Raw genomic sequence first — 21,864 nt, 5'->3', positions numbered from 1 at the left:
CCTAGGTTGTGAGACTAGAGGGTCAGGTCAGAAGGTATAAAACAGCTTCAGAAGTAGCAGAAAAGAATGAAGAGGAACTCAAACTAGAAAAGAGGAAAATGTCAAGAGAGGTAATTGATCACCCTTATTGCTATGTCTCGCAAGATTTCCCATTATCAGCAACACCCTTCGTTCTTTATACATTTACCATACTACAGTCAAACTCACTTTAGTGACCACCTGTATAGAAGGGTCACCTGTCTGTAAAAAACACTAGTTTGATCTCCATTGAGTGGTTTCCTCATTGAAACTTGTACATGTACTATACTATTGGACCCTGTCCCTAAAGTTGTCTTTGCTCCCTTTGGTTGTCTCGGTAGGTAGGTTCAACTGTATTTGGATATCTTTATATAATGTGACCTTCGAAATGTATCTCCTTGTAGACAAGTTCTTTTTATTTATCTTAATTGTCATTATTTTTTGGATGTTTTCCTCACTTTTATTATTCCTTAATTCAGGTTGAAGAGTTTTTCTAATTTTGTTTTTCATTAATGCCCAAGAAAAAAAACATGCTTACATGTATATCTGTTATTTTCGATTTGAATATGTCTGAAAATGACTGATGCCTTGTTTTTTTTTTTTTTTGCATAGTAAGCCTTTCTCTAGGAGTAACCAATGTTGTAAAACATTAGAATAAGACTGTTTTGTGCCCTTTATTCAGTTAAACCTACATGTACGAGAAATGGGAGGGGGCAGGGTCCTTGGTGCCCCCCCCCAATAAAATTGATCAATTATAGCATGTGCAGTAATAATTGGCCAGATTTGTGAGATGATCAAATGTAATGACTACTTGCAGTAGTTTGTAATTAACTTTTTCATAAAAGCCTTGGTTTTTATGCCAAGGTTTTTAATATACATGTATTTGGCAACTTTTTTCATCAGAAGAAATGTAAATGTTTGTCATCATATCAAATAGATTATCAGAATTATCTCATATTTCATTACATTTTCTGTTTGAAAAAATGGGAAAATCTGGGACTTGTAGTGGACTAACTCACTTTGTTCATTCCATTTTCATTTTATTTGTTTGAATTTTTAAAAACATTGTGGTTTTAAAAAAGGAGGAGAAAGTGGAGGAAAAGCCAAAGGAAGGCGATTCTGACACATGCAAAGTTTTCTAACCACCATTGCTCTTGAGGTAACATAAGCTAATTTGATTTAGTACACAGTTACTCATATGGGTATTACTTTGGTATGGTGAAGGGCTTATTTTTATTTGGTTATTTCCCCCTATCTTTTTGTTCCTTTCTTAATATGCTTTAATATTTTGGGATGAGGTGTAGAACTCTTGCTTTTGTTTCAGTGAAACAGACTAGGATACATATGAAAATGTACCTGTAATAATTAGCGAACTCTCTTTTGTTGTGATACAACAATTGATATATAAATTATAATGTTCAATAGTGGCAGGGTTGACGCTTAATAGGAAGGACTGCATTTATTCAGTTTCAAACACAGGTGACATTTGTGCAAAATTGACTGGAAAAACATTGTTTATCAAGCATATTTAAATTGATAAACGGATTTTAACAGTCTATAGAAATTTAATTAAAATTCCATTCAAATGTATTATATTCATTAACAAGTAATATTCAATACAGATAAACCTGCATTAATTGACCTTTCATAGGTTTAATATTGCCCAAGTGGAAATAATTTGTACACTTGTGCCCCTTCTTACAAAGAGATACGATAGATCCAATCAATGTCAACTGTGTGGAAATCCATCCATACCATAAGTTTTTTCTACAGGAAATTTCACAATTTCCTTAGGAAACAAAGAGAATCACACTGAATTTCCAAGAGAATGATGAATGTACGCATATACATCATATCTAGAAAATATTTTGAACAAACATATACATTTTAGATGTTGACATTGCTGGCTTTCCATAGTTGTGGTTGATCGGATCAATCGTAACTCTTTGTAAGACAGGGCCCAGATTATGCAACACTTGTTTTTTATCCCTCTTCTACATGTAAGTCCAATATCTCCTATGTCAAACAGATTTCTGTTGTCCCAAAACAAGATTCAACTTGGGCAAAGTTACATGTCATGTAGTTGCAGTTGAAATTCTTGTAAAATCAAATAATCGTTGAAGCAAATTACCTAACTTGTGTAGCGAGAGGTAACTGCAGATTACTGTCTTGCCTGTTATAGATATGTGTACATGTATGCTACCGTTGGCTAATTGGAAGTACAGAAAACTTTGCATGTGCCGGCTGCTTCTCCAGTATATCTTCTAAAATATTATTTTTTATCTTTGGGAAATAAATGATTTGGATGGGAATGATAATTTCCTTGTGGATATGTAAACTAGACTTTAAAAGTGCATTGGTTGAGTTGATTTCTTCTTCCTTATTCTGTTTCCATTTGACTATGTTAGTTACTACACCATTGTATGAGTGTATCAAGATTTTTGAACAGGCACCACAAAAGCCACAAAAATGTATTTTTAGTTTTATACAGATATCTCTTCTGAAAGAGGAAATGATGTATTGCTACCATTTGATGATCGTAACCCGTTTTACATCCATAAAGAAGAATGTTCACTACTTTGCTTGTCCTGAATAAGGAATGGACCAGTCAATGAAAATCCTTTTACTCTCCTATACTATTATGTGACTGTGACAAAAAAAGGGATTAGAAATCAATAACCTACACATAGGAGTCATTAAATTACATGTACCATTAAGGTTGATGCACTAATTAGGCGCGCCCTGGTTAATGTTGTGAATTTGGGCTTTTATGTATACATGTAATACTGTATTATGCTATGTAAAAGAAAGTAGAGATAATACTTTTTCTTCAACATTTAAATCCTTGACTGTGGACTTATTTTGGTGGGGTTTGGTATAGTACATATACAGTGGTACTCAAAAGTTAGTGAACTCCACCAGAAAATGAACATACAAAGTGTTCATATTTTGCCATATTTTAGATATTTAATTGTGAAGTCAGGTGATAAAATATTACATTTAATAAAGTTTGTTCCTCTGGGCTCGCCGAACATTGTAGTGTTGTTGTCTTCATCAAAGCGTGAAGAAGTGCATTTTTTGGTGGGGTTCACCAACTTTTGAGTACAACTGTATTTTGAAATGGTATCAGCGCACAGTGACCACATATTTTTCACTTAAACTAAATCATTTTCATTTGTTTTCTTCTTATTTTTCAGCTCCGGATATTACGGGAGAAAGTAGAAGAAGTGGAGACATCGAATACGCATTTACAGAAACGACTAGACAAATTCATTAAACGAAAACCGGAACACTGATAGCTGGCAGTTATGTAGATTTTAAGCTTCTATTTAACCTACAGAGTACGTCATTTGTATTTTAATTTTCAAAGTAATGACTGGCCTGACTTTTATATCAGGAAATTGCTGTTGAAGACAACTTGGATTGAATAAACTCGTAGAGGTAAAGGCCTGTATTCTTTAAGTCAGGTTAATTCACTCTCTGGTCTAAAGTTGTGTTTTAACTTTGGATAACCAATTATGACACATTTTCTTTACAGTACATACTCATGTTGTCTTGTCATTTGACACTCAAAACATTTGTACTGTCTAGGAATAATAACTGAATAAGTTTTCTTCACCATTATAAAAGCATGGGGAAGGAACAGATTCAACATGAAAAATTTGGCTTCCGATAATATTAGAACAGAGTTAGACAATGACCTAAGTTTTACTGGACTTCCAAATACAGGCCATAGTGCTTAGGTCATTCGGTCATTCCGTTCGCAAGAAAAATGCACATGGAATAAAAGTTATGATACTGTATATTTAGTAAATTTTCAGGTGCAGTATGTTGTGCCATGGATTGCAGAGTTACTTTAGAAGTTCTTTAATCTCAGCTCATCATTATTATTCTTGAGTGGTAATTCAATAAAAACGTCTAAAATCCCTATTTAAGAATAAAAATCAGCAACTTTTTCTTTGAAACTTGCATCGTTTTGGCTCGTAATATTATTTTTAAAAACCTAGTATAAAGCATTAAAAAAATGTTATTGCCAATTTGAGGATAAAAAAAGATTAATCTAGACTTAAAGTGATTTTGTGTACTTCTATGGGTTAAAGCTAATATGTAAAGATATTCTGCTTTTTCACCTCATTTTTTTATCCTCAATTAATCCAAGTGAAACATCACATTGAAAATATGAAAGTCAACTATTACTCAACTACATCAAAAGATTATTTGATATGTAGTAAGTGCTCGATGTGCACAATGACATTGACAAAGAATAAGTACATGTATATATGCGCCAAAGCTCCAGGAATATTCAGAGTTACTTAGTGGTAGACCCAGGCCTTTGAAAAATAGGGGGCGCAAAGAGCAGAAAGAGGACGGGGTGCAGATGATAATTTCTTGGATTTAACTATGTTACAATAGTATGTTCAACAGGTGATTTTCAAAATATAGAAGGGGTGCACATACCCTGCGCCCCCCCCCCCCTCCCTTGATCTGCCACTATACTTGTATACAAGGCATTTATTAGGGCCACTACAATAGAACAGTAAAGTTAGGAGATAAAACCAACATCAATAAGTTATTCTAAATATTATGGGTGCATACATGTACATGAATCATAGAGGTTCTTCGTGCCAAAGAAACATGACCAAAATTTATAGTGACAAATTTTGAAGTTATTTTGAGAACCCGTTCTGGAAAGGAAATCCGCACCATTTGCTGTGAAGAAGTAAAACGTGAACTTCCCAGTTTCAAGTAGCATCTCTTCTTTACATGACTTAAGTTCAGTTTGATATAAATTCATACATGTACAGACAGGACATTGAGCTTAGGCTCACAATAAGGTGCTTAAAATGATAGGGTGTTAAAGCAGTGTTATTAAGGTTGATATTAAAAGTATTGCTCGTACTGTATGTCTAAATGTGATTTCAAATTCACTGTTGACATCTTTTGTATTGGTGTGAGGTCAATGTTTCACCTCGCCTTAGCATCGAACCTATGATCAAGTTGGTCCTGGGATCAATTTCATAATAGGTGTTGAGACATCATTACCATTGTTTTGGAGTATTCTTGTAAAGACACCTAACGATAACAGGAACGCTTGATAGTGCAAAACCAGGGTATTATAGCTTTCATCCTCTCTGAGTTTTAAGGACGAGGGGGGAGTTTCACAAATATTTAATTATGACTTAGTGTCGCACCTAAATGCTAAGTTGAGTTCATTATAAAAGGCATGACTGCATTGGTCAGATCATGCCAAGAGGACGCGCACTACTGCATTGAAATAAATAAGATTGCGCGTTGCATATCATACACGCGCTGGCATTTAAGTGCGACGCTTAGTCATACTTAATCTTTGTGAAACACCCCCAGGTCACGAAATACGATAAGGCACTGTGCTAGAACATATTCCACTAGTTTACAAGGTGAATTACCGATCGCTTAACCTTATTTCATTGGCTTGTGCAAGATTGTTGAAAGGGAACAAATTCAAATTGCAAATTTCCAATCATGTCCATTATCTGGACAAAAGACAACAGCTTTGCATATTTATTCACTCTGATGTATTTTTGTTGTCCTTCTGTATCCCCCCCCCCCTCTCTCTGCCTGCCTGTCTGTCTGTCTCTTTTTCTCTTTCACCCAATTGTTTAAGGAGCATATTGTGTTCTCATCTGTCCTTGCTTGAGCTGTAGAGGGCAGTAGATGGTCTTCCATTGCGCGAATGCACCTGATTTTATGTTATTTATAACTATTTCAGTTTAGACCCCCTATTCTTTCCCTGCTAGTGTATTATAGGTGATAGAATACTGCAACCCCCCATCCGCAGTTGTCTTTTTAACTTCCAAATCTAGTGAGCATTTACCCTCCCCCATTCCCTTATCCAATGAGATAACACTAATAGTCAAACAGTAACTACAAATTTGGTCGTTGTTGAGGTTTCTTCTTTTGAAATACTGCTTATTTTAATAATCAAAATGTGGATGAGTATGCATACATGTATGTAGTACAATTGTACTTTGTTATTTCAGCGACCCACTGATTTGTAAATTATATTGGATTACAATGTAATACAGTGTACATTGTCATATTATTTCATGATTTTAATGATCAAAACTGTGTTTGTTAGTTATCAGTAATGTTTAAATAATTAAATACCCACATATTTCTTATGAGCATAATGTATCATACCTCGGCCACATTTGCTCTACGGCGGCCGTAAGGCGAGTCGAAAATCAGCCGTTTTATTCATTTTCATTTAATCCACCTATATGTAGCTGGTACAAAAAATGTTAAAAACGGCTGTTTTCAACTCGCCGTAGAGCAATTACAGTATGACCGAGGTATGAGGGTTGAATGAAAAACAACCACTTTTCTGTATAAAATGCATCATAGTTTATCATAATGTAGCAAACGGACATACAGTGATAGGTTTCTTTATTTTTTCATCATTATTATTCAACATAAGACCTTTTTTTATGTCATCAGTTATAACTACAAATAATGAGAAAACTTTTTTTTTAACAATTCCAAATCATGGTATGTTAAAGGACAAGTCCACCCCAACAAAAACTTGATTTGAATAAAAAGAAAAAAAATCAACAAGCATAACACTGAAAATTTCATAAAAATCGGATGTATAATAAGAAAGTTATGACATTTTAAAGTTTCGCTTCATTTCACAAAACAGTTATATGCACATCTCGGTCGGTATGCAAATGAGGGAACTGATGACATCACTCACTCACTATTTCTTTTGTATTTTATTATATGAAATATGAAATATTTTGATTTTCTCGTCATTGTCATTTGAAATAAAGTTCCATTCCTCCCTGAACACGTGGAATTCCATAATTTTAACATTTTGTGCTTCAGGCAAGGAGGTCATAATCATCAAATTTGTAAAAATTGAAATATTGTACAATTCAAACAATAAAAAGCATAAGAAATAGTGAGTGAGTGACATCATCGACTCTCTCATTTGGATGTAACTGGCTTGTTCATTCATTTATTTTGTGAAAAATAAGCGAAACTTTGAAATGTCATAACTTTCTTATTTTACATCCGATTTTGATGAAATTTTCAGCATTGTGCTTGTCTGATTTTTCTCTATTGATTCAAATTAACATTTTTCTGAGGTGGACTTGACCTTTAAAGAGGAACTGTTAGTTATCTTTTACTTTACCAGATTGTTTTTACCAGATTTTTTATTTTCGCTATGACTTAAAATGACGTACAAAGTGCAGTTTATTATATAATCAAAGTATTTTTAATAATCTTTATGGCTTTTGTCTTTGATATCATTGATTTTCTGAAAACCTCTCATCCATCTCTCAAGCATTTTGATTTTCAAAGGGGGGTTTCATTGCCCTGTGTATCAGTGTATCAACAAATTTACATAAAGAATCTGCTGCAGTTAATGAGGTTTGGTAAAGGTCATGTCTCATTAAGTGTACATTTCAGAGATCAGATTGCATTACACTGAATTGTAAATATTACTGTACAACTACTAGGTTCAAAAGAAAGCTGTATAGATATGAATTAAACTCATCCAACAAGGCAATAACTTTAGAATATCGTACTCTAGCCTGTGCTATTAAAGCCTATGTAAAAAAATAAAAAAATCACAATTCATACATTGTTGCTAGTATTATATATGTTTATTATAAATAAATAAAAAGCGGTAATTTCTTCTGTTTTAAGAGAAAACAGACGATAAAGCTATGTAGAGTACCATTTTGTGTTATAACTGTTCCCTAATTCAGACTAGTGGTTCATCAAATGGGGAGGATCCTTTCTAGATGATGGATATTACATCATATTAGCATTAAATCAGAAAGTCTTCTATACAATATACATATAAATGAATAAATCTTTATAGAAGGGTGACCAGACTAGAGTGGAACACTTGCACACTGCCCATATTGGTTGAACAATGGCCCTGTCTTACAAAGAGTTACGATTGATCCACTCAATCTCAACTGTATGGAAATCCATCCATGCCATAATTTTTTTCTACAGGAAATTTTCACAATCTTTTTAGTAAACAGAGAATCACACTAAATTTTTAAGAGAATGATGAATGTATGAAAATACATCATATCTAGTAAATATTTTTTTACATACTTGCATTTTAGATGTTGATGTTTCTGGCCGTCCATTGTTGTGGTTGATTGGATCAATCGTAACTCTTTGTAAGACGGGGCCCATCATGTCATCATGATAATGAAGATACCCCGGACATTTCGTGACAATTACTTGACATTACAATGTGTCCATATTTTCCCTCTATTCTGTTGCGAATATTTAATTTCACATGGATTTGTCAAATTTAAGGGGGCAGAAGGGGGACGGAAAGTGGGCATGGGATGAAATATGATAGTTGGAATAATTTCTTATGTCTGGTCATTCACCGATATAAAGAAGAGATTTTTGTACAAAGGTGATTGATTACTTACAGGTCTGATTTGTAATTGTTAATTTGATTTCCTTTACATATTGTGCAGATGATATTCATCAATATGAAATGGTTTTGAAGCAGTATAAAATACATTTACTTTAATAGTGCCTATATTAAAATTTGTTTAATTTCACTATGTTTATTTAATAGCTACATTGTATTACCCAACCCTTTTGTGCAGTGAGTGAGCATATCGCAAGATAGCACTGAACTTGCAATGTTGTGGAATCAAGAAGGTCTTGTGATGCAGTAAGCTCAATTCTGCTAACTTTGTATGACTTTTCAGAGCATTACAGTGTAGCAGCAATTTTTACGGGTCTGTGTGAGGGAATTGTAGACGTATTGCCATTCCTCCCAACATTTCATCATAGTGGATGACATAGTGACCTAATGTGAGATTTTGCAAAGTGCGTTGGCTGTGTCTTTTGTTAAAATATGAAATAAACTCACACCCACTAAAAAAGCCCTTATCACCCTTATCTTAGGCGCTGTTCAGTTTCTGACATTTTATTAAAACCTAATTCCTGATTCGTTTCTCTTCTTTAATTTTTGTGTGGTGCCCCTCCCGTCTATTTCTTTGATTATTTTTTTGTTGTTTGCCAATACTGTACTACATCTGTGTTAGATGAATATATCTGTGTGTGAGTATTTCATTTTTTTTTAGATTCACAAGAAAGGTTCAAGCATTATGCTGGTGGCAAATATGTTCAGGAAGGGAAAAGGGGGCTTGGTCTTAATCAACCCCCCCCCCCAGAAAGATAAGGGGGCTGTGTTTTTATAATGCCCATAATTTAAAAATTATTGCGCATGAGTACGAGAAAAGTTCACATTAAGTTCAAAATACCAGTTTGGTTTGACATTCTAGCATTTTTAAAAGCATAATGACCAAAGTAACTAAAATAAAGCAGTTTGTGGGAAAAGAATGGTGGGGGGGGGGGGTAGCAGTAGCCCCCACCCACCACAGATACACCAGTGTCATATCAAAATGGTAGCCAATAGCCATTGATATTAGTCTGTAGATTTAACCTTCATAAAGCATTATGGTACATAAATCAGATAAGATTGCATTGAATTTTCAAGAAATTGTCATTTCTTTGGTCCCGCTGCTTTTGATCAAATTGTTCTCTACATTACATGGAGATCACTGATTGAGGTATAGATGGATGTGGTTGAGAATGATAATGAGATTGAAATAATTTTGTTAAATATGGCGAAGTATACCCTCTTTTGTTAAGAAAGCTTCCAATGATTCTGATACATGATCACTTTCAGATGTTTCTCATGTCATTAAGAACCTCTGCTGTATCTATTCTAGTTCTTGATGCTTATCATTCTGTTTTCGTACATTGACATGGTTGAACCTCTTGAATTAAAATTGTTGACTTGATTATTTAAATGATATGTTAGGCAACCATTCATTCATCTCATTTACATATTTGTGTTAATGAGTTCATGATTTACACGAAGTGGTCGGTATCTTGATGCATCCTACTATTATAATACCTTAAAAAGTCGTTGGTTACCCAGGTATTCAGTCAGTTTGATTTTATGCTTTATTCTGTGGTATGCGCTCGTTGGGATTTTCTCGAGTATATATAAGTATGCATACATCAGAAATTTGCTGAATTGATTATAATTATAGTTTGTGAATTAACTAATGTATAATAAATTATGTATCTCTAAAAGGCTTGCTTCTGCTGGCATATCAAAGCAGTAGCGGCGAAAATTTGCAAATAAATAAATAATGAAATGAATTCATTGAAATGATATTGATAACTTATCTTCGTCTCTTTTTGTTAATGTGTAATATAAGGTCTTTGTCTTCAATGAAATAGTATCATGGGGAGGGGGGGGGGGGTGGGGCAGTGAGGAGGTGAGGGAGAAAGGAATGTGAGTTCCAGAAAAACAAACAAACAAACAATCTCAATCATCCCAATAATCTGACAAGTTCATGGCTCCATATATCTTTTTCAAGGAGCCGCTCCATGAAAAAGATGTAAGCCTTATTATGATTTTACGGGCCTAATAGTTTATTATATCTCTATGGGCATTAATTACATCCAGCCTTCCAGGGTTTGGGATTTTGCGCCACTCCCTGCCCCTACAATGCTTGTTAGTCTTTAAAGATCACTCCAGACTGAAAATGTGATTTGAACAGTAGCAGTAAAATCTGACAAGCCAAACACTGACAATTTCATCAAACTTGGATTGGGAATACAAAATTAGTTTTTCATTTGAATTACAGTTCTCTGCATATGGCTTTCAAACACTTTACATGCAAAAGGGACTAAATCCACCTTTGCTCAATCTTCATAAATCAATTTTATTTTCATTTCACCCAAATTTCTATGTCCATTTAGAAAGTTTTTTCCTGATTTAAGAGTCACCAATATAGGTTATAAAATGATGGTTTCAAAAAAAAATCCTGCAGGTGCCTTTTATACATATTTTGGATTTAGTACCTTATGCATAGTCCAGAGGGGTAATGGTTTGAACATACATGTACTTCTCTCTTCCCCCAGCCTACCCTTCCTATTGTCATTCTAGGTTTTGAAATGGTTTTCTGGTCTGTTTTTCTAATTAAATAGAAGCTTTAGCTGACATAGAGACAACTTGAAATTAGTTTTCTTACAAATTAACGATTAAATCCATCAAAATGATAAATATTAAAGAAATGCATACCGGTATATAAAATAAAACTAAAGACAACTGCAAGATTTTTTGTATCTGTCATTTTCGTTAGCTGTTATATATTGATGACTCTTTAAAATTAATAGTGTACAAACTTCCCGAAAGTAAACATACATTTGAGCATGAGTGAAATAAAAAAAAAAAACTTGATTTATGAGCCATTTCAAGTGGAGTGATCAGCCGGCCGCGAGCGGCCACCGGCCGTGAATGCACCGGTACTATACTATAGGCCAGCGTATACGGCCAGCTGACCTGAGATCGGTCTTGTCGCGTGACGTGTTGCCAAGGAACCTCTTCGAAGATGGGAGAAAACGTAAAAGTTGCCGTTCGAGTGAGACCATTTATATCCTTTTTTGTGTTCATTATCTTTATTAGATGTTTTTTACACTAATGAATCTTGAGAAGAATGTGTCAACTGGGTCTAACAAACAGTTTCAGCGGCAGATGTCGAGCTAAATTGAGCTGTCACTGTGTGGAATTCCTGTCAACAGTCCCAGTCGTAACATTCTGTGTTGTCTGTTTTTTTTAGCTGGTAATGGTATTGTCCGCGTCAGTAAAATTGAATTTCAGATTAACCATGAATTGGTATTGAACATGGTATTGTTATGGAAGTCATATGTTTGAATGGCACAGAAAGCTCCTTTCATGAATTTAATTTAGAAATATGTTTACATGCATCCAGGGTCCGTCTCACGATCTCACGCATGGCACCCATTTTTTCACACATCGGGACCCGATAGAAAAAAAAGAGAAAAGTAGCATTATTCGCTAGATAAGTAGATTATACGCACTGGCCGAGAGTGCAGTCAGTGCACAGCTAGAACCTGATACGATGAATCGCGTGCGTGCATTGCATGGTTTTGTAGTATGGGTCGATATCATAATGAATTGAAGCCCATATCTCGCGTGCACGCACAGACACCGAGTCATGAAAATCTCAAGCATAACATTTTTTTTAACTTGGCATCTCTGGAGATATGTTTCATGAATTTGATATCTGATTATGGACCTTTGTTATGGTGTTAATATTATTATTTTGAAGATATGAAATAATAAGATAAGACAGTAATGAGGCAATAGTGATGATGAGACATTAATAATAATGAGAAAATAATAATTATTATTATTTCAATAATAATTATTATTATAAAATAATTATAATGATAACAATTATGATTATGATGATAGTAATTATAATTGTAATAATTATTGAGACAATAATGTTAATGAGACATCAATAATGATAATTATAAAAGTAATTAAATTATAATAATTATAATATAATTATAGTAATTATAATTATAGGCCTTATAATTATTGAACTATTATTTCAATAATTTTTATTATAAAATAATTATAATGATAACAATTATATTGAAAGTAATTATAATTGTAATAATTACTGAGACAGTAATACTAATAATACATAAATAATAATTATTATAAAAATTATAATTATGAAAATAATCATAATTATAGTAATTATAAAAGGCTTTATAATTATTGAGACAATTATTATTTCAATAAATATTATGATATAATTATGATAAAAATTATGATATTAATGATAGTAATTATAATTGTAATAAATATTCAGACAATAATATTAATGAAACAAAAAGAATGATTATGATTATAATTATAATAATTGGGACAACAATAATAAAACGATGATGAGATAATAATAATAACAATATTATTGAGACCACAATAACAATAATGAGATAATAGACGATTGAAATCAATCTGTCTTTATTTTTTTTTCTAAAAATCCTAAGATTATTATTTTCATCCTCTTTCTTTGATTTCGAATTATATTCATTGAAAATTTAATTTCTAATGTTCAAGCAAAAAAAATCCATATCCAGTCGTGTTTACCCTGTGCACAAACCTACCACAGGACAATTACCCCCAAAATAGGGTTAGGTGTAGATTTTTGGATAGGGGTACAGTGTAGTTGTAGGGGGGGGGGGTAATTGTCCAGGGGTAGTTGCCCTTGAACCAAAGAAATCATAGCCTATGCCAAATCAATGTGAGTACTTTAAGATTTAAATAAAAAGCTTGTTCTCCATAAGCTATGTATCATAAGTGTGCCATGCCCAAAACAAAGAGGATACCGGTAATAAGATTTCGCAATCGTCTTTTGTCCACAAAAAGCCCTGTTTTTGTATCACAAAGAAGACAATAACTCGACTTCTAGATATCGGAATTTGAAAATTCAAACAGTTTTGTGAATCGTAGATATTGAGCCTCGTGAGCATATCAAACATGCTGGAACAGCCTTTCCTAATTTTCAACTGAAGTGCCTACTAATATTAAAATAAGAAAACCTGTCGACCAATCTTTCTAAAGTTAGGACTAGGAGGCATTGCAAATTGGGACCTCAGCTCATAGTCATTAAGCCTTTAAGGTTGAAAAAGGCTGCCAGAGTAGTCAGACTTTCAAGTACCATTATACAAAATCCACACACATCTATTTAATCAAAAGTTTTCCCCAGGCTAAGTCTGACATTTTGTTGGATATAATTTTTGGGAAAGAGTTCCATATGCAACCCCACCCAATATGACAAAAGTTATCGAGACTTCCGGTTTGTTCACTTCATATTTCTCTATTGACGGTAGTGAATTGACAATACCAATATCCACTAGAAAATTGATGAAATATTTACTTGGATGGTTTCTGTTGGATTTAATGGTGTGGCAGCTGATAATGAATTTGGCCTCATTTTGAAAAAAAATGGACACGGTGATCCATGAGGTAGATGGCATCGCAGGCCCGTTTACATGAAATGCCTGAAATTACAGGTCTTTACCTACAATTTAAGTCTAAAGCTGGCATGATTATGATATTTGAATGTAGTATAAACCTGCTCTAAATTTTTGTAAGACTCACAGAAATCACAGTATTCCTGTCTCTTTTCCCCATGTATTGTAAAATGCAATGAGAGAAATTCAACAAAAAATATAATGAATGCATGCATGATGTACATGTATTACTCCTAGAAACCTGGACTTTTCTCAGGCCTGAAACCCACAGAATTTCATCTCGATCCGGGATTCAGAACAATACTAGATCAAAGTTCCAAGACTGAATTTTTGTTGGAAAATAGTACTTTTGACTATATATTGGTGTTTTTGTCTCACCTGCATAGCAGAGTGAGACTATAGGCGCCGCTTTTCCGACGGCGACGGCGGCGGCGACGGCGGCGGCGGCGTCAACACCAAATCTTAACCTGAGGTTAAGTTTTTGAAATGACAGCATAACTTAGAAAGCATATGTACCTAGTTCATGAAACTTGGCCATAAGGTTAATCAAGTATTACTGAATATCCTGCCTGAGTTTCATGTCACATGACCAAGGTCAAAGGTCATTTAGGGTCAATGAACTTAGACCATGTTGGGGGAATCAACATCAAAATCTTAACCTAAGGTTTTTTGAAATGTCATCATAACTTAGAAAATATATGGACCTAGTTCATGAAACTTATACATAAGGTTAATCAAGTATCACTGAACATCCTGCATGAGTTTCACGTCACATGACCAAGGTCAAAGGTCATTTAGGGTCAATGAACTTTGGTCAAATTGGGGGTATCTGTTGAATTACCATCATAACTTTGAAAGTTTATGGATCTGATTCATGAAACTTGGACATAATAGTAATCAAGTATTACTGAACATTCTGTGCAAGTTTCAGGTCACATGATCAAGGTCAAAGGTCATTTAGGGTCAATGAACTTTGGCCAAATTGGGGTATTTGTTGAATTACAGCCATAAATTTGAAAGTGTGTTGGTCTAGTTCATAAAACTTGGACATAATAGTAATCAAGTATCACTGAACATCCTGTGCGAGTTTCAGGTCACATGATCAAGGTCAAAGGTCATGTAAGGTCAAAGAACTTTGGCCACGTTGGGGGTATTTGTTGAATTGCCATCATATCTCTATAAGTGTATTGGTCTAGTTCATAAAACGTGGAAATACGAGTAACCAAGTATCACTGAACATCTTGCGCGAGTTATAGTAGTTTTCAAAATCAGCACTGCTGCTATATTGAATCGCGTGATGCAGGTGAGACGGCCAGAGGCATTCCACTTGTTAATTCTTGAGATTTGTTTGAGAGAATGCACTTATATGTGCACGACTCACTACCAGCAAGTTGACTTTTTGTTTGAAACTTTTGAAGTAGGCCTTTCACACTGCAACTTGTCATCCTTTTTTACTTGTTAATTAGCTAATGTACAGTCAAAATCATTAGCATTGAAAGCCTTAACATTTCACACAACGAACGGGAGAAAAACCGCAAGTCAAAATGCATCATTCAGATGAACGGGCAGACGACATCCATCAAGAACCCAGAGAACGAGAGGGAGGAGCCAAAGAAGTTTGCTTACGATTTCTCGTACTGGTCACATGATGGCTACAAAGAAAACAAGGAAGGGTATCTGGAACCATCTGACAAGAAATATGCAGACCAGGTAGGTACTGCTCTCTGTCAGAGTAGTCTCTTCCCTTAGAGATGTTGATGTTGAGTCAGTGTGCGCATTGGTTGTCAAAGTGGTTATGACACTTGTCTTTCAATCTGAGGGACGTGGGTTTGATTCCAAGCCATGGAGTGTTTTCCTTCAGCAAGAAATTTATCCTCATTGTGCTGCACCCAACCCAGGTGAGGTGAATGGGTACCTGGTAGGAATATATTCCTTGAAATGCAGAATGCATAATACATGTAGCTGCTCTGCTAAAGCCAGTGTAATTATGTTGCATTACTGTAGAGCACTTGGAGACTTCTGATAAAGTAAGTGCTATGCAATAAATAACCAAGTATAATTATTACTATTATTATCTGAAAGATTCATTGAATGTTAGGACATTTACCCTCCTTTATCCATTCAGGTTAGAAAAACAGAAGAAAAAAGCAAATAAAGTTTGAGTTAAACCAGGAAAAAAAAGTAAGAATTTAAAGATAGAAAGCAAGGAAGGAATGAAGGGAGGGAGGGAGGAAGAAAGTTAAAGAGAAAGAGAAGAGGAGGTATCAAAAGAACCACACAAAATCCACTTGATTTAAATATTTTTGTATTTATGAAGAAAAGATAACACATGCAAAGTTTTAGGTTCATATATAATTATACTCAGTTTAGTATAGCCAAGTCAACCTTACCATGCCATAGTCAGTTTTTATCATAGAAAAATTGAGCATTATTAATTCAAACACTAAATAATTCAAAAAAATTAGATGAGATTAAAGTTAATTTTTGTTCAAGAAAAATCAATATTTAAATCACTGTTGAAGCTCCTTTGTGAAATATTATGATGAGATAATTTGTGTAACTTTCTGATTTTTTTTGTTGTCAATTCGAATTCAGAAACGTGTTTTTGCTGACCTTGGAGAGAGTGTCCTAGCCAATGCTTGGAAAGGATATAACTGTTGTTTGTTTGCCTATGGGCAGACTGGTAGTGGAAAGTCTTACTCTATCGTCGGCTATGGACCAAATAAAGGTCAGTAATCTACTTTTGTTTACTTCCTCTCTCAAATACTGTACCTAGATTTACTTGGCTGTACATTTTAGAGACATAAAGACCTGTGGAAGTTCATTTGCCGTTTGACTTATTTGGTAACCTCTTTTACTGAATTGTAATTTTTTATCTTGGGATTGTAGCTCATGTACAGTAGTATATGGAATGAAATAGAGATTTTTTTGTCACTTGATTTTTTTAAAAATATTGAATAATTTGTTTAGTAGGGCTTCATTTTTAAACAAACTTGTATCACAGACACAGGTAACAAATACAGCTCAGATTTGTGAAAAGTTAAATCAATGTAAACAAATGCCTTAATAATAAACTTTTCTGCTAGTATAATTATCATTTATATGTCATTTGTTTTGTAGGTATTGTACCTGTGGCATGTTCAGAGTTATTCAGAGGAATTGGAGAGAAGAATAAAAATGCTGATAAATCAAAGGAAGAGGAATACCAGGTACCGTAACAATATTATTAACTGCTTAAAGGCAATGATCACCCCAAGTTGATTTTGATAGCATTGAAAAATGAAACAAACACATTAATTAAGCCTGGCAAGAATTCCACAAATATTTACAAATTCATGCATTTTACAGCTTTAATTTTGTGTTGTCACGTGCCAGAAGCTCACATTCGTCATTTTCTTTACGAATGAGAAATAACTTTACATTCAGTATCATCAAACACATCATTTTGTCATGAAATTCTTTAAAGAAAAAGATTGTTGATCCTAATGAACTAATGATGTTGTGGTATTTACTCTACAAAATCTTGCACATGACGTACTTGTACGGGGCTAAATTAGATGTGACATCACAAAATTAAATTCGAAGAAGTTATAACTGTTATTCTTGGATGGAATTTTATGAAACTTTCTTTTTTCCCTTATTTTTTTGCTTATAGTATAACCAATTTTATGTCAGAAGAAAATTACCTCCAGTATAACATTTCTAAATATCTTTGGCTTTTAGTCTGTTTTAGGCAGTTAGGTTTAAAACATTTCTATTGTATGTACTTGGTCAAAATGTCAGATATGACATCTTTTTATGAAACATTGTGCATTTGACAAAGTGATATTTTTAAATAAATTAGATCAAAGTGGAAATTAGACCTTCCGGGCATTAGACTAAATGACATGGTTAGACTAAACAGTAATTAGACCAAATTCGTAGTAGATCAAGTAGGTTTAGTCCATGATGGAGTAATGGGATATAAGAATGATACCATCTGCCTGTAGACCTTGCGGGCACAAGCTTAAAGATCAAGTTCACCCCAGAAAAATGTTGATTTGAATCAATAGAGAAAAATCAAGCAAGCATAACGCTGAAAATTTCATCAAAATCAGACGTAAAATAAGACAGTTGTGACAATTTAAAGTTTTGCTTATTTTTCACAAAACAGTTATATGCAACTCAGTGATATGCAAATGAGAAAGTTGATGATGTCCGTCACTCACTATTTCTTTTGTTTTTATTGTTATAAGATATTTCAATTTTAACAGATTTGACAGTAAGGACCAACTTGATTGAACCATAAAATGTTAAAACAATGGCAATTTCAAATTTTCAGGGAGGATTAAAACTTTTCTCACAAGACAATGAGGAGAAAATACAATTATTTCATGTTTGATATATATAACAAAATACAAAAGAAATAGTGAGTGCGTGATGTCATCATTCCCTCAGTTGCATACAGACCAGGATGTGCATAAAGTGTTTTACATCCGATTTTGATAGAATTTTCATTGTTGTGCTTGTTGGATTTTTATCTTTTTAATCAAATCAATTTTTTCTTGGGGTGGACTTCCTTTAATTCACAATTTCTAGTTGTAGACTTCATAAGATATACCATGGATCCTACTACATGAAGAACCATGGATATATACAAAGGAATACAGTAGCTGCATGTGGTAATGCAGTAGATCAGATAAATATTTATGTTTTGCCTGTTATTCATCATCATCATCATTTTCTCTGCAGGTGTTTGTGAGTATGTTGGAGATCTACAATGAACAGGTTCGTGACCTTCTCATGCCTGCAAGTTTCAAGGTCAAAGGAGGGTTAAAGGTCAGAGAACATCCTCAAAAAGGTTTCTATGGTAAGCGATACTTACAAATATTTGCATGGTGTTTAGTTTCTATGGCAAGCGATACTCTCAAATATTTGCATGATGTTGGTTTCTATGGTAAGTTGATAATTACAAATATTTGCATGATGTTTAGTTTCTGTGGTAGCAATACAAGGGATAGTTTTATTTCTTTGTTATGTGTAACTTTATTAATTTATGTATTTATTTAATTATTAATTTATTTGTTTATTTTTATTCATTTATTATTATTGCATTTTTTATTTGTTTATTTTATTTATTTATTCTTTGTTTATTTTATTTATTTATTCATTTTTTTTTTTGGGGGGGGTAATTATTTCTATTATGAATGGAATTCAACTTATTAATCTTGATGAAATTTTTCTTTCTCTTTGTGTGTGTAATGTAGTTGAGCAACAAGCCACATTCCCAGTTATGAGTTATGATGATATCAACAACAAAATTAATGAAGGAACAAGAAATAGAACCATTGCTTCAACAAATATGAATGCAACCAGCAGGTAAGTATATTTCCATATTTTTTTTCGTTTGATTGTTTTAACTGTAGAAGTCAGACTTTCTAGAAGATTGAGACCCTGATTTTCCATGAATTTCTGCTTCTATAGAAATATATTTATTCAGAAAATCCCCTGACTTTTTATGAACAAATTCTGAACAGCTGTCGGAATGATACATGTACATAAATCTGTTGTTGATAAAGCTTGTCAGTAGGATATTTAGTGATAGAATTCTTCGCTGTAAAATGGAAAAGTTTTCTTTTGAAATAATGTCATTGCAATCATCCTTTGTTTTGCAGCCGAGCACACACCATTGTATCAATACGGTTTATACAGAAAGGAAAGAATGAAGCAGGGAAGAACATGACAAAGACATCCATCATCAATCTAGTAGATTTAGCAGGAAGGTGAGAATGAAACTAGGAGGAAGAAGAGGATGGTGTTGGTGGTGGTTGTGGAGGTGGTGATGATGATGATGATGATTATGTTGATGATGATGATGGTGATGATGACAATGAGGATAATGCTGATGTTGATGATGATGATGATGATGATGATTATGTTGATGATGATGATGGTGATGATGACAATGAGGATAATGCTGATGTTGATGATGATGATAATGATGATGCTGCTAATGGCGATAATAATGATGATGGTGGTGATGATGCTTCTTATGATAGTGATACCAATTAGGCAATTTGTGCTGGCATTTTATCAGGATAACATTATTTAAAAACTGAAGAATAAAAGACATGGAAATGAAAAAAAATGACATCCCGAAATAATGCATGATTAAAGATATTAATGGTGGTGGTGGTGGTGATGGCGATGATGATGTTGCTGGTGATTAAAATGATAATATTTAGGATGGTGGTTAAGATAAAAGTGGTCACCATTGTGGTGATGATAAGAATGACATTATATGATATTGATTCTGATGATGACAACAGCAATAAGAACAAAAATGAATGTATTAATAATGGTGATGTTCAAGTATAACAAGTTTCTCAGTTTCAAAATCATAACCTATAAATCTACCTCTGCATTGCAATCTTAATTTTATTTCAGCGAGAGAGTGGATAGCACAGGAGCAACGGGAGATAGATTAAAAGAAGGAGCAGCAATCAATCTGTCTCTCTCATCCCTCGGCAATGTCATCAAGGCACTAGCTGATATGGGTGCTGGAAAGAAAGGGATTAGAGGTGAGAAAATGAAAGAATTCTTATATAAAACCATGAAACTTTGGTCTATGTCTGAGGATACTGCATGGCCTAATTTACCAAGATGCTTTTTCAACTCTGGTATTTAATCATGTTTTATGCAAATTTCATGCAGTTGTCATGCTGAATTCAGCACTTGTATTGAGAATGTGACCAATAAAGAATGTACACTTTTATCACTGCATGCTGAATCAATTGGCCCTTGTTGTTGTGGTTACAAAATTCATATCTCCACTGTTCTGAATTAATGATTAGGCTGTTTATGATCATTAATTTACATATACAGTTGGCGCTTTCATGCAGTAACCGTAGTGACAGACATGAACTTAGCGGCTTGTGGCAAGAGTGCACATCGATTACCCGGGGCTTTCTCAATATACATGTACATAGATGAGCTGAATTTAGCATAATCAATGCATGAAATCTGCATAAATCATAATAATTTTGTGAATCGGGCCTGTAAGCTTTGAATATTGTTCAAGTTTTATAACTTTTTTATATCACACCCCAACTATTAAAGCAATGTTTGAAGAGATATAGGAATCAGTGTATACCTTGATTTGCCAAATCGAGGTTTCTCAATTGTGTTTTTTTTGTTTCTTAGGATTTTAGCTTGCTGGATACGTGAGACAATTATTTATAATCCCTCAGAATTCAGCTCTCAAAATTATATCAGTTGATTAAAGGAGAATGAAACCCTTGAAACCAGCTGAATCCATATCAAAGTGAAAAATCAAAGAAACATATTGTTGAAAGTTTAAGGAAGATTGAATGAATAATAAGAAAGTTATGAGCATTTGAATATTGAGATCACTAATGCCATGTAGTTCCTCCCATTGGCAATGCGACCAAGATCTGTGATGTCCACTGAACTAGAAATACGTATTTCTAGTTCAGTGGTGATGTCACACACGTACAACTCCCTCATTACTTTAGTACTTATTTCACTTATATTCTCACTTTTATAGAGTCTATCACAAGGTGAGGTGTTTTCTTTATGAGAGGACAAGTACAGAGGTTTCACAACATTATATCATTGATGAATCGTTTGTCATACGATTAGAAATAGAATGATCAAAAAGAGATGTTTTGGGGTATATTTTCAGTGTCCAAAAGGGGAGAGTTGTTCATCTGTGACATCATAGATCTTGGTCGCATTGCCAATGGGAGGATCTCCATAGCATTAGTGATCTCGACATTCAAATGCTCATAACTCTTCTATTGCTAGTCCTATTTTACTCAAACTTTTGTTGGTCTTATTCTTTGATTTTTCTGCTTTCACAAAAGCTAACTTGCTCCAAGAGTTTCATTCTCCTTTAAAGGTTCCATTTTAATTTCAACGATTTCTGAAAATTGTTCCAAA

At 33.8% G+C, this 21,864-nt stretch overlaps 2 protein-coding genes across 8 annotated transcripts in view; both read left to right on the top strand.

The window, feature by feature from the left end:
* LOC129274059 (leucine-rich repeat flightless-interacting protein 2-like) overlaps positions 1-7,616 on the top strand; it is a 32,988-nt gene extending 25,372 nt beyond the window's left edge. For all 7 annotated transcript variants that reach the window (XM_064108656.1, XM_064108655.1, XM_064108654.1 and 4 more), the window contains 2 exons: positions 6-110; positions 3,216-7,616. In XM_064108656.1, the coding sequence (XP_063964726.1) occupies positions 6-110; positions 3,216-3,314 (204 nt within the window). In that variant the 3' untranslated portion in view covers positions 3,315-7,616. The remainder of the gene's footprint in view (positions 1-5; positions 111-3,215) is intronic.
* A 2,697-nt stretch (positions 7,617-10,313) lies between these two features.
* LOC129275044 (kinesin-like protein KIF28P) overlaps positions 10,314-21,864 on the top strand; it is a 31,810-nt gene continuing 20,259 nt past the window's right edge. Inside the window, exons 1-8 of the mRNA XM_064108649.1 lie at positions 10,314-11,501; positions 15,439-15,633; positions 16,519-16,651; positions 17,044-17,132; positions 18,655-18,772; positions 19,170-19,281; positions 19,578-19,685; positions 20,350-20,483. Of these exons, the coding sequence (XP_063964719.1) occupies positions 11,460-11,501; positions 15,439-15,633; positions 16,519-16,651; positions 17,044-17,132; positions 18,655-18,772; positions 19,170-19,281; positions 19,578-19,685; positions 20,350-20,483 (931 nt within the window). The 5' untranslated portion in view covers positions 10,314-11,459. The remainder of the gene's footprint in view (positions 11,502-15,438; positions 15,634-16,518; positions 16,652-17,043; positions 17,133-18,654; positions 18,773-19,169; positions 19,282-19,577; positions 19,686-20,349; positions 20,484-21,864) is intronic.

Source organism: Lytechinus pictus, chromosome 13, assembly GCF_037042905.1.
Source record: "Lytechinus pictus isolate F3 Inbred chromosome 13, Lp3.0, whole genome shotgun sequence".
NCBI classification, from domain to species: Eukaryota; Metazoa; Echinodermata; class Echinoidea; order Temnopleuroida; family Toxopneustidae; genus Lytechinus; species Lytechinus pictus.
The sequence above is the reverse complement of the archived record's forward strand: the minus strand, read 5'-3'. Positions and strand labels throughout refer to the sequence as shown.